At 42.0% G+C, this 13,443-nt stretch overlaps 1 protein-coding gene across 1 annotated transcript; it reads right to left on the bottom strand.

Annotated features, from left to right (window-relative positions):
* Positions 1-1,570: 1,570 nt before the first annotated feature.
* Positions 1,571-2,181, bottom strand: LOC114570312 (neurexophilin-1). Its single transcript, XM_028600575.1, has one exon. It carries the CDS (start codon positions 2,120-2,122, stop codon positions 1,571-1,573), a length of 552 nt encoding a protein of 183 aa, XP_028456376.1. The 5' UTR covers positions 2,123-2,181.
* Between the last annotated feature and the right edge of the window lie 11,262 nt (positions 2,182-13,443).

Here is a 13,443-nt window from a genome sequence, read left to right as displayed (position 1 = left end):
CACAGTCAAAGTTATCAAGGCGTGAAATCAGGAATCCTGACGGCAACAAAATGTAATCTTTTTCATACAGAGGGGACAATAGAAGGAGCTGCATACTCTAAGTCTCCTTCTCCACTTTAATTAAAACAGCTCACTGAATCCCTCCCTCTCTCACTCCCCCACCTCTCTCCCTCTCTCTCTCTCTCTCTCTCTCTCAAGTGTGGAGGGCCAACTCTATCTCTATGCAGAATTTAGTTATTTCCCCCGCACTGAACTTGTCTTAAGCCCTGGCCCTGAATCTTTGTTGAGCAATTGCTTTTTCTTGCAAATTGTATTATCTTTTCTCTCTCCCCCTCTTTTTCCTCTTTTATTAAAATGGAGGTGACATAACTGAGAGATGTATTGTGATTAGATTTGGCAGGCTGCAAACGTAAACTACACAATGACAGTGCCGTGGTGGGATGCTTACACATGAGGATGTGGACGGGGAGTGGGGGGGTGGTGAGAAGATGGGAAAAGGAACTTTTTTTGGTACAGACTTAAAGTTCACATAAAAATATGCCCTTTAAAAAGACTTTGAATTGAGTGTAACCTAAATGATCCAGTGGTTGGTTACACTTTACATTAAGCTGCTCTTAGTGAGAAAAACAACGCTTTGTGTTCCCTCTGGTAACTTTTTAATCATTTACAGTGTGCGAGTGTTAAAGCTTTAGTGTGTAACTTTTTGAGATTATTGAACGTCTGTTACATTCATGCCATTGCCAAATGAGTTGATACAAAGCCAATTAAGCCTATCAGCTCCACACAACTCTCTCTGTATTTCTCAGTATGGCTCTCAGTATTGTGTCGTCTGGTGACTTTCCCGCGCAGAAGCTCGAGTGATCATAATTGCCATTTCTGAAGAGTTCATCATGTTTTTTGAATAGTCCGTGTCCTCCGTGGCTTCTAGCAACTGCGCGAAGGAGGGGTGGGGGCGCGTGCGCGATTACGGATGTTTTGTATCATGTGGACGCGCCGACAGTATTGTTGTCATTACTAAGATTTCCTCATGGGGGGCGACAGAAACTACGCACTATAGCTTTAAACGCTGTATGGTGTTTGTAATAAAGTCTGAATTTGTATACAACTCTCCAGTGAATCGTATCGCAGCTTTCACTGGAAATGCTGCCTTGTGACTGCAAAAGAGTTAAATATCATGTAAAATAAATAAATAAAGGGTGATTAAAAGGACATTCGCATTCACAAATGGCTTAATGGAAGAGAGAATTAGCTGGCGAGGAGTTGGCATTTAGAAACTGGATTGAGGTAAGAATGTGCATGTTTGATTTTCACGACCAGTCCAGTTAATGAATGCTGCAGTTACGCATTCCAAATGCCTCATTATCATCATTATGCATACTGTAGTTTTTGTCTTGCATATATGTTTTTACAATAGTTAGGCTACAGAGAGGTTTTTTTTTTAAGGTGTTTTGCTGCCACAATGGCATTAAGGACGATTCACAGCCCTGGTTTCCTCCTCATGTGTTACAGTTACTCCTACTCACCCCCCTTTTCCTCTCCCCTCCCACCTCTCCTCCCCCCTCCAAGTCTTCTAGCCCGAGGGCAGGTAGGGCATCTCGTTATGGTAGTTGTAGTCCGGGCAAACCTTCTGGACCAGGCGGTAGTCCGTACTGTAGAAGGAAATGTAGATACAGATCACCTTGAAAGGCTTGGAGCAAATCCAGGACACGTGGCTCTGAATCTGCTCCTGGAAGCAGGTCTTGGATGGGTCGTAGTTGCACAGTGAGGTGCGCTTGCTGCGATCCACCTTCTCATAGTCCACGCGGCAGTTGAAGATCTTTGAGTCCTTGGGGTAGACCACGCTCTGGCGCTCCAGGTCAAACTCCACCGCCTTGACAGGTGGCACCAGGCTGACAGAGATGTTGCCCTGGCCCGTGGAGTTGTGGCGGAAGTAGACGCTGAACGTGCCGTTACCATGGTCCACAATCTTGCCAGTGATCAGCAGGTTAAGCCTCACCGTCTTGATATTGGAATAGAAGTCTCCCCAGCCAAACATCTTCTTGAACTTGCCGGTCTTAACAATGGGCCGCCGTTTGACTCTGGAGCTGGAGGCGTCAGGTTTGAGCAGGTCGCTGCCTAACATCTCCCAGAACTCCTGCTTAGAAAACTCCTGCTTGGAGAAAGGGACTGGGGAGCGGTAGGGCAGCTCCAGAGATGTGGTATTAGCAGCTCTGCTCTTACTGTGAAGCATCCAGCGGCTCAGAGGCGAAAGGGGAGCCTGCCCGTTCAGGAGGCCCACCGTCTTGGAGGAGTCGTCTGAAGAGCCCTTGGGGCTGGAGGAGTCGTCTTCTTGACCCAGGGCCACCTAGAGAGAGGAGGTGAGGATAGAAGGAGAAAACAGAGACAGAACGTAGGCAGTTATCAGCAAGGTAGAAAGAAACGTGAACAGAAAACAAATTAAAGGCTTAATCGATACTTAATTTACCGTTCATACCTCTAGTGGTTGTAACCCTGACATTCTGTCAATGCTATATATATATATATATATATATATAAATAAATGGTTGGAATTTTTCAGGTATTGCTATTTTTACATTCTTTTGTTTACCCTGGCCGTGAGAGAAAATACTCCTTTATGTCTAGTGTTCGCAGAGCCGATGTAATTCCCTAAGCTCCCTAGTAATGGGCTCATATTCAAGCTACTTGAGGCCAGAGGGATCAAAGAACAGATTCAAACAGAAAAGCCACATCAAAACTGAATTCACATAAAGTGTTTTACTCCTGTGGGCAGTTTAATCAATATTTGTGAGGGTGGACAATTTTCTACAAAGTCTATAATCCTGTTAAACAATAAAGCTCTGTCATTAAGAAATGATTTATGCCCCTTTAAAGTATCTGGATGCGCCAAAAGGAGCCGGATTCATGCTCAAACACTTGTTTCTACATTGCCAAAACATCATCCTAGGTGTTATGGTACTATTTCATCTCATTTGCACTCAAACTAAGTCAGAAATGGTCACTTGAAGATCATCTATTTGGAGAGAAATTGAAAAATCTTAAAGGAAGAAAGTCAAAATAGAGAGAAGACTAAGCCATGTTTCTTGTTTTAAAGTGAGCTTTTTGCTTCTTAAGCACTGCGGTGTGAGTCTGGGAACAGGGGAAACTATTATTGCCTGGAAGGTTTTGGTCGGAGGATCAAAGTGTTTGAGGAAGGGGAGCTAGGCAAGTGGGGGGGCCGAAGAATAAAGTGTAATGTCCAATTAAGACTTCCAGTGTTTTAATTAAAGAGAAAAAAAACTCTGTATCGGCACACACACAAAGCTGTCAGATGTTAACATCAACTGAGGCAAGGCGAAGAGGAGTGAGGGAGATAAGATAGTGCTGCTGTGCTCAGCAGTAGCTTTGTGAAGACTGTGTGAATGTGAGTGCAATGTAATGGCTAATTATTCAACAGTAAAGATCTATTAACAGGTAGCTTCTGTCTAATGCGCCATGGAAGTCACCAGCATTATTGTGTCCTTTGGATTTGGCAGAACACACACACACACACACACACACACACACACACACACACATTGTGGATTTTTGAGTTGTAAACGTGAACAATAAGTGATGCAAATGCGGTATAAGTTTGTGTATGCGCACTCTTCCTGGAGAGATTTTACAATGATGCATAATGCATGGTTTCCTGCCTGTGCTCTGATCCATCTACTGTCTTGACTGCCAGGGCTTCCTTATACAGGCTTAGTCAGGATTATTAAGTCTGACTCATTTTTATTCCATTTTATGCAAGCTTTTCAAGCTCGCTCACATTTGTTCACTTGCGCCGCAGTCAGTCAGCGATATTGATTCTCTGTCTCCCTGAAAACATGTATTTCCTTTCATAACAACGTGTATCGCATTTCAACTGCCTTGCGAGGATTCCCGCTGATGTGGTTGTGGTCTGGTGTTTGGACTCAGATGAGAGGACTCCCCTCTATCCCTCATCTGGCCCTATTACCACAGGGGATGTTAGAGGCCAGATGCCCTCCCCTCTAGTTACCTGTCTGCTGCTACGCTACACTGCTGCTCAGATCCTTCGGCCTCCCTAAGGGGGCCAATAACTACCTTGACAAGGACTCCTTCCTCTTGAATCAGATAGTTCTGATAGCTCTATGAGGGTCCCATACTCTCAAACTCATAAATAATGAACACAAATTGGGAAGAGCTGAGAAGACATATTGATTTTAATCTTTTCAGATGTATCTATGGTATGTTGTTTCAGAGGGGGAAGTTGAGGCCGAACAGAATGACTTTGATGACAAATACACCATTCCCCAAAGCTCATATTGAACTGATTGTGTTTGATTTCTCTTCTTCAATGAGCTGTTGGCTGCTGGGCACAGAGCGTAGCACTCTGCCTGCCTCCCCAGATAGCACTTAAGAGCCCCCGTGGTGTCCTACAAAAAGGCCCTTTAGCGTTCTTGAAAAATATGTCACTCTTGATTTCTGTAAAAATTGCCCCTTGCTTTTAAGATACTGATCATTTTGCCAGCGGTCTAAAGTGACTCTCAGATGGTGCCAACACTCGTATTTTAACAAATTGCAGAATGCTTTGTTGTACCCTACATATTGAGCAAGGCATCCCTCCCTATCTCTTGCAGAGTCTTCATTAAAAAGCCTGAGAGGCCAATGCTGCAGGAGGGGAGCTAAAGTGAGACTTGTGCTTTTGTTAAACAGAAGATGTGAGTGTTTGGCACTGCTGGAGATGTCAGATACAGTGTGCAATATATTAAAATGAGCTTAATATGGCTCTGGAAAAAAGAAGAAGAAAAAACTGAGCCAGAGCTGCAATTATTACTGCAGTGAGAGAACAGATGCTGTGTGGTTTTCAACACACCACCATGATGCCTTTAAATTGTGGTTTCATTTCTGCTGGTTAATGTACTGTAGTATCGCTTTTTACATAGGCTACTACTTGAGTGTTTTCAAATCCGAGGAGATCTGGTGAACAATGGCAACAGAGGTCACACTGCAGTACGTATTTTTAATCATTCAATATTATAACAATCACTACTTTTACACACTCTGTTCTGAAAAACTGCATAGTACTACAACTCTCGCGCCGCTCTGCCTTTAACTAGGAGAGTATATGAGGTGTAAGATTTAACTATCAGCATCCTTCCAACTTTGACTTATGCAATGTAAGCAATTTGAAATGGTGTAGGAAAACCCCCAAGTTCACTGTTGTTTTCTCAAGGTTAAAGATGTATGCATTGCTTCACTTTGGTGGAATATGTTCACATTTTCGCATGCACACCTCAACATTGTTTTGTTAGCAGTTAGTTGAGCACTAATGCTGTCTGCTTTGGATATTCACAACACTCACAACACTGCTTTCATATTTAAAACACAGTCTAGGAAATCATCCTTTGATGATGCACCACAAATGATTTGTCAGCAACCCGTGTTGTAACATTACAAAAGTATTTTGTTGAGTTTGAATATAAATTGAGTAGTTCCAGGGCTGCAACTTTAATGTCAAAGGTTTACTGTTCACTTCATACTAAAATATGCACCATATACGTAGTGTGACACCGTAAAAATGTTGCTTTCAAAGGCCAGAACAAGTTACTTTCAGAATATGTTTGTTTTGTTTCATGAAGCTTGGCAAGATGTATCCCAGCTTTAAGTACTGTAGTCAAAGTGTGGGCGATGGGCAATCAGGTCTTAGTGAGGGGGCGGAGGTTCGGGGTGATTTGTCATTTGTCATGTGCGCTAAGTGAGTCAGTGAAACGGCTGGAGAGGATGGGAGGTGGCTGCAGGCGCTGTGGTAATTGTGAGTCATTCAGCCTCAGTGAGCACAGGCCCCAGGCCTCTCTCCCAGCAGGGAGTGTGGGCAGGGGAGCGATCCTCACAAGCCTGCCAGCTCCACAGGCAATAATCAGCCTGTTACAGTGACAGGTACACCGTTTTAACCCCTTTCCCCCGGTGACAGAAGCACACTATGGCCATAAGGCCGCAGAGAGATCGGGGAGCCACTTAACTGAAATCTATGCCCAAACTCTCACAGATGCAGGGGACTGGTGACAGACCAGTGTGTCAACCAAAGGATATTGTTCCAAAATTAGACTCCCACTTGAGTTTGCACATTCAGACTTTACTTGTTGAGTTCCTGGAAATGAACGAGGGTTGCACATATCCTACCAAGAGCTGCACACGTTTTACTTCAGAAACTACCTGGAGACTAGAGATAAAACAATAAGTGATTAGTTGATAATTGATTTGTACGTTAAAGTCATTTTTTTTTAAAGATTCTCTGGTCCTAGCTTCTTCAATGTGAGGATTTGTTGTTTTGCCTGTTTTGTATCATTGTGAATCAAATATATTTGGTTTTTATATTGCGGGCCGGACAAAACAAGCAATTTGAGGACATAGACGTAGGTATTAGGAAATTAAAATTAAATAGACCAAATAATTAAGAAGCTATAACCAGTATTTTGATTTATAATAACAGTGGATAAAATGACCATGTTTAAAGTAAAAGAGGTCGCTCAAAGTGATTAACTCAGCTCGACAAAGCATTTTAGTGTCTCTCAGCTCATTGTTTTGATTTGGTTCATTCCCACCGCTCTTATAGCATTATTTTCGGCTTTATTTAGTAGCTAAAGAGTCAAATAATTCCCTCAGGAGTTGGTAGAGACCAACCTAGAGCTTAATGTACAGTGATTATTGGATTTACATTCATCAAGTGGCCAGAAAGATGACTACTAATGTTGCTCTGTATCTGCTCTATGTGTAAATAGGCAACTGATTACTAAAAACAAGGGGCATGCATTTTGGTCATTCTGCTAAGAGGGCACTGCCCCTATTTTATTGTTTTTATTACATTTTTACTGTGATATATGTATCCCAGTAAGCATAGGTCAATGGCAGGTGAAAACACATTTAGGAATCTAGGTTACAAATAAACTAGGTATGTGAAAATGTTTCGATGTTTAGGTAACATATAACCTATATAACATGTAACATATACAACATATAATTGTTTCAACAGCTTTTCAGTGATAAAATTCAACATTATTTAGGACATATATTTTTCTTTAAGCTGTGCATTGTTACCACCCTTCACTATGCGAACCAGCAGGCAAACGTACAGTTGTGACTTTGAAATTGTAGTTTTATGGATGCATGATCTGGAGTGAAGTAAATTGATTGATTGATTGATACAGAGAATCTTCCTGTCGAGCCACCCAGCAGGACTGAAAGCATGTGCTTGTCCTGTGGGAGCTGACACATTTAATCAACACTCCATATTCCTCTGGCTGTTGCGTTGAAATCTTCATCTCTAATATGACATCAATTTTTAATTAAAGAACAAGGCAGCTCAGATTTCTTAAGTGTTCGTCAATGCTTTATTATTATATATATTTTTTTCTCCGTCTGATCTCCCCATCTCCAGATCTATTATGCTCACTGCAGGAGACTTCTCGGTTACTTGATTAAAATCTGCAAATGGCTGTGCCCTTATAACTGATTATTCTTCTGGCTGTAGTGTAGATCCAAGAAGAGGTGAGGAAGGGAAAAGGTCATTTCACAAGAAACAAGCCATTTGACTCTTAATGAATAATTCACTCCAGCTTCTTGGGGGTCACTAGAGCTTAGATCTGCAGTGGGTGAACAAACTCACTACACTGAATCTTTTTTATTCTAAACTCTTTCCCCTATCTATTCTTTCTTCCTGCATCCTCCACCCGCTTTCCCAGCTCATTTTGGACAGGCTCAGTTGTGTGGTCCCGGTGGAGTTGGGCTCATTTTGTATGCTCAGAGAGAAGCCAGCTCTGAATTGGCTATCACATTTTTTTACATTATAAGATATTGACAAGTTGGCAGTGCGAGGAAGGTGGAGAAGGTCTGTTTCTACCCAGTTCATCCCCAGGGAGCAGGGAGTTAAAGCATGCACTGATGGGGCAGAGCTGATTAATCAGCTCTGGCCAAGTAAGTGTGTACACATACAAAGAGTCCGATTTTTGTTACTTTCAACGCACTTGCACAGAATTAGACATAATAATTAAAAACAAGGACAACAAAACTGAACAAAGCGCTGCTCCAGTATTCACACCTGTCTGGTAAAAGCTAAAAGGACTCTACAAATTTGATGGAGGTTCAGGTATAAAATGTTTCAATTGAATGCCGTCCTATCAAGGCCTGTTTTCTGACTTAATGCTCCAGTCTTTTTGTTAGATTTTGAACACCTGCCTGGGAGCTTAATGCTGCAGTGGGTAGAATGCAAAAAAAACACCAGACTTTAGAGTAGAATGAGACCTCTTTCTGCAGCTCTCCCTCTCCCCTCTTTGCATAGGGAAATGCATGTGCAGGACAGCCAATAGGAACGCTCTCTCTCTCTCTTTCTGAAATGACATGTGATAGATTTTCTGAAGCCTAAATACAGAGCCAAAAGGAGGTGCAGCAGTATAGTTTTCTCTCAGACCACACATGAATTACAATATGCTAAAAGATTATTATGGAATCTTTGCCCAACGTAACCAAAAATAAAGTGCTTACCAAAAGCATGAGTACCTGAACATTTGCCAGTTTCAAAAAAAAAAAAAAAAAAAAAAAGCTAATTAATTATTATTTTTTGTTCATTTAATTACTTCAGTAAAGGTCAAATCCAAAGACAATGGTTTAACTGTGCAGCTACCACCTGGGAATGTGTGTAACTGTGTGAACGATCTCTAGTCACACTTATAGTTGCACTAAAGGGCCATTAGCTTAAAAACCAGATGTGGTTGCAGAGGTGGGTGTCCACATTTCTATGGTGAACACGGATGCAATGCATCTCTGATTGTTTGGAAGCTCTGGCGAGGTCACAAGACTGCCACAGCAATCTGCTTCTTTAGCTGAAGTTAAACTCTTTTTCTGTTTAGCAGCAGTCTTTGATGGATAAAAGCAAAAGTGAGTGGGGAAGTGAAATCTGATCACAAGTGCTTACTTGTGAAACATCTGACACGCATCCTGACAACAGGTGTGAATCGCAGACCATCTCAACTGCATTAGAATTCACCAGAGGAAAGGACATTGTTGGAACTCTTAAAGCAACCTTGCTTTTAAGTGACGTCTAGCAGTTGGGCGAATAATAATACCTGCCCTCTCTAGAAGGATGACAGCATTTTTTCAAATGACATTTGTTAACTTTCCATAGCAAAAGCTAGAGTGAGGAAGTCAGCGTGGATGTTTGGACATACAAAAAACATGACTGCACACTTTAGTCTGTCTCCTACCAAGAGTCAATGTTGGTTTCTTTTAACCAATTCTATCTTTCCTTGACCTTTAAAAAGCAACTATAGTTACCTAAAACTATCCAGACATTAACTACACAGAGAGCTGCTGAGAAAACAGTCATATGCCACTTTTTAATTAACTAACAACAATCTATTTGTGCATTAGATCAGTGAACCTTTACCAAATAGAAAACACGACAACTCCTAACCGGGTCACTGTGAAGTGGGGCATGGGTAAGTGCAGACTGTTCAAATTGGACAAATAATGTTCAAAATAACTGCTGTCCTATACTCCACAACAATACTTTCTCAAGGCAATTCTGAAACTACAATACTCTGCAAAAATAAAATTCTATTATCCATTTTTTATACTTGAAACGCTCTTCTACCGAGCTCAGCCAAATTCCCTGATCCCTGTGGCTGCGTGCTGCTTTAATTGGAAACCCCCGTAAAGACCCTCAGCGGGCCTTGTCTGGACATGTGCACCACTCTGACCCTGAAAATCACTGTACCGTCACTGGGCAGCATGCTGGTGAACTGCACACTACATGTTCATTCAGGCAGAACAGACTGTTTACAGATTGTGAGAGAATATAAATGGGATTTTGCTCCCCGGTCTCATTCTGATGTGGTATCCAGCGGCTCTAGTCACACCACAATGAGGTCAGCATGAACCTCAGAGCCTGGGGCATCAGAAAAGCTTCAGTTTCCTTCGACAACCTGATGTTCCCCCTTCAAATGAACCCACGTCCCCTGGTCCCACACCGCCTTTTCTAATATTGTTTGGATGCTTGAAACAATGAAAACCTCATTCTGGATTGACACTTTCCATAGCATTTTCACAACGCAGTAAAACAACTTTTACTATTGTCAGTTCCAGCAGACGCTCTCTGAAATTAAAACGTCTGTTATGGATTTTCTCATCCTTAGTTATTCCTCTGTGTGAAAGTCAAGCGCGTCTTTATCTGGATCCCCTGGGAGTTATACCCGCTCATTCTACCCAAGGCTACGAGTCATTTTTCTTTAAGCTGTGCACTGTAATCCACCTTTCACTATTCAAACCAGCAGACAAACCTACAGATATTCTTCCAGGATCTGCTCTGTCTCCCCTGCAGTCTCCCAGAGAGCAATGCCACAATATATTGTGCTGGTTTTGAGCAGACAAGACATTCTGTCTCAGGACAGCTCAGCGCTTCAGTATGAAGGGCTGTCAGTGTGTCAGCGAGCGTGCTTTCTCTCTGTCCGTCTCTCTCAAGCTCTCTCTCTGTCTGTCTCTGCTGTGGGGCTGCTGGGAGCCTGAGGGGGGAGGCGGGGAGGCGAGGGGGGGGGAGGGGCAGACGGTCCCTCAATGGCTTCCTTAACTGGGTGGTCAGAAGGGAAGTGGTGCACCTCTGGGCTCACTCTTGCTGTGGTTGTGCATAACTCAAGGCTGTTTTACACTACAGCAGGAAGCCACAGTAGGTCCATTATAATGCCAGCAGCTCATTCACCGCTTATTCATGTTTATTTATTGTTTTTGTGATTGCTCATTGTTGGGTTATTTATTTGATCAATACACAAATACAAATTAATGTAAAATGTTTAAGCAAAATAGGTTAAAACACGAGGAAGGAGTCTTGTGTTGGCAGAGCCAAAAAAGCGTACACATCAAAATTAGGGAGATAAACAACAATCATGCAGTCATTTGTGCAAACCAACTACTTTCATAAATGTAGACCCACAATAAAAAACATTTTTAAAAAAGGTAAAAGCAGCTGGCATTCATAAAGTTCATGGCTGAAGCTGAGTGTTTTTGAAATAATGATGTAGTAAAACTGAACAATGTGCAGTGTGTGGATTCGGAAAGCAGTGGCCATGGCAGAACTTGTAAAATGGGTACGACCAATAAACATAATTTACTTTGATCTATAAAATGTTCTGCATTTCATTTCCTTGTTTTGTCCCACTAACAATCCAAAACCTAAAGAGTTTTATTTTACTGTTAAAAATCTATAAGATGTCATTAAAGAAAAACTGCAAATTCTAACATTTTGAGAAGCCAGAACAAGCAAATATTTGGCATTTTGCTTAAAAAACCCTGAAACCGTTAACCAAAAAGTTGCGGAATAATTTACTGTCAATTGACTAATTGTTTATTGAACTAATCGTTGCTGCTATTGGCATGAGTTTGGTTCCTGTATCACACACTATGCGAAATATCTTTTGTAAATGATCAAGTTTTTGCAGTTGTATATGGCGTGTGCTCACCCAAGATATATTGCAATCATTCTAACAATGGCTAACAAGGTGAGTGCATATTATTGTGCTCATAATTGTCCCTTTTAAATGGCCCCCTTATGGGGAAAAGTACCAGACAGATGTCATCAGCACAATAGACTGTTCTGTCTGCTTCCACTGTGTTTCTGCAGCCTTGTGATAGAAATTTGACAATTATGAATGAGTTTTGTGTTTCCTGTGCCTGTGTGGGATGTGAGGTGGTGAGTCGAAGCTTATGAGCTCTGACATACAGATTGCAACAGTGATAGCAAAGAGCAAGACTCAAGAGAGCGAGAAAGCCCCAAAACAAAACAAAAATTGTATTCACTCTGCTGCTGCTCACATTTGTGACTGCATGCAATATATGCCCTATCAAACACTGTGTTTTTTCTATTTGTTTTCTCAGGATTAAGGTGGTATTTCTGCTTAGTCGGGGATGTATCTGGGTGGACAAGGTTAGCGACCCTGCAAGGGGGGCAGGTATCTAAGAAACATGAATGTAAGGCTTTTGACAGGCCAAAACGGAGAGAGGAGTCTGGTGTGGTTAGAATTAGTGCCCAGCAGCCTCTGCTTTTTAATCTTACACACACATATTCAAGTTTGTTACACCATGCTGTCTTGTGGAGTTCCAGGCAAACTACAGGCAGTTTTGCTTAGATTTGTATGCCTTTTATTGTCTCAGCTGTTGCACTGCTAAGTTATGATTCAAGCGTCCCATTGCTGTGGTGCTACAACCTAATCACAATCTTGTCTTTGTTATGAAAGGGATTTTGGCTCTGCGAGGCTTTCAATGTAAGAACATAATTTGTTTTTAATTGCTGTGTTAGATAAGTACGTGTTTCCTTGCTGATGGCAATGTCAAATAGAGGGCGATAGAAGTTTAGAAGTGGGAAACATATTGTAACGGCACCAGATCCTTATTTGCAAATTCATCTTTTCTTTATACTTTCAAATAACCTCCATGCACAGAAACCCTGGAATATGTATGAATGTCTTCATCGAAATTCAGTCTGCAAACAGTGACATTCTGTGCAGGGCCACAGAGGTGAAATCCAGCTATCGAGCACGATGGCCAGCGTCTGCATCTGCACTGAAAGCAATCAGAGGGAGTACAAAGCTGTCCTGTTTCTCATGGCCACAGAGAGGCTACCTGAGGCTCATCCCTTCCAGAATATTCTGGTGTGAAAAAGCAGCTAGGAGCTCAACATGCATTTATGAAGAGCCGAGCACCTGCGTCCCCAGGGATCTTTACCACATGAAGGTTACAGCACATGCAAGGTCTTAAAGGCATACTATGCAGTTTCCATTTTTGTCAAACAGCGACCCCTAGAGTCGCTGTGGAGTACTTATTTAACGATACCCTTTTTAGCTCTCGCCGACGAGTGAAAGCTTGACCGAGTGGGACTCTTGTCCTCACGCGGTCAGTTTCTCGTTTTCTTTTCCTTGACTCTTCCGACCGCACTTTCTTTGTTTTGTTCGTCGACTCTACTATGATTCACGTCTGAAATGCGTGCTAGTGTCTTCCATAGAGGCTGCTTCTTAGATGTTGTTGATGTACGTGACGTCGTGTTGTAAGGCAAGTTGTGATTCTCGTGAGATTTGGCGGGACGCCACCTCTCAAACCTGCATTGCTGGTTTTGCCAGCTTTTGCTGCTTTGCTATCGGGATGATTCGCCCGACTACGAGTTCGTTTACCATTGAAATGATTTCAAAGCAGTTATATTAAGGTACAAATCTTGCATAATATGCCTTTAACATGCTCTTTTTTGGGTGTGCACGTAATTTAAGTACCTACATTTGTCTTCTTGTTAAGTGCTAAGTGAGTTAAATTATAATTATGTTTAAAACATAATTATTTGTAATGTTGATTAAGAGCAACATTGATACTTGTGGAGTGATTTTGGAGTAATTGCAGGGGAGAGAATCTGCTGTTCACTGTGGCAGT

The sequence above is a fragment of the Perca flavescens genome, chromosome 15, assembly GCF_004354835.1.
Source record: "Perca flavescens isolate YP-PL-M2 chromosome 15, PFLA_1.0, whole genome shotgun sequence".
NCBI classification, from domain to species: Eukaryota; Metazoa; Chordata; class Actinopteri; order Perciformes; family Percidae; genus Perca; species Perca flavescens.
The sequence above is the reverse complement of the archived record's forward strand: the minus strand, read 5'-3'. Positions and strand labels throughout refer to the sequence as shown.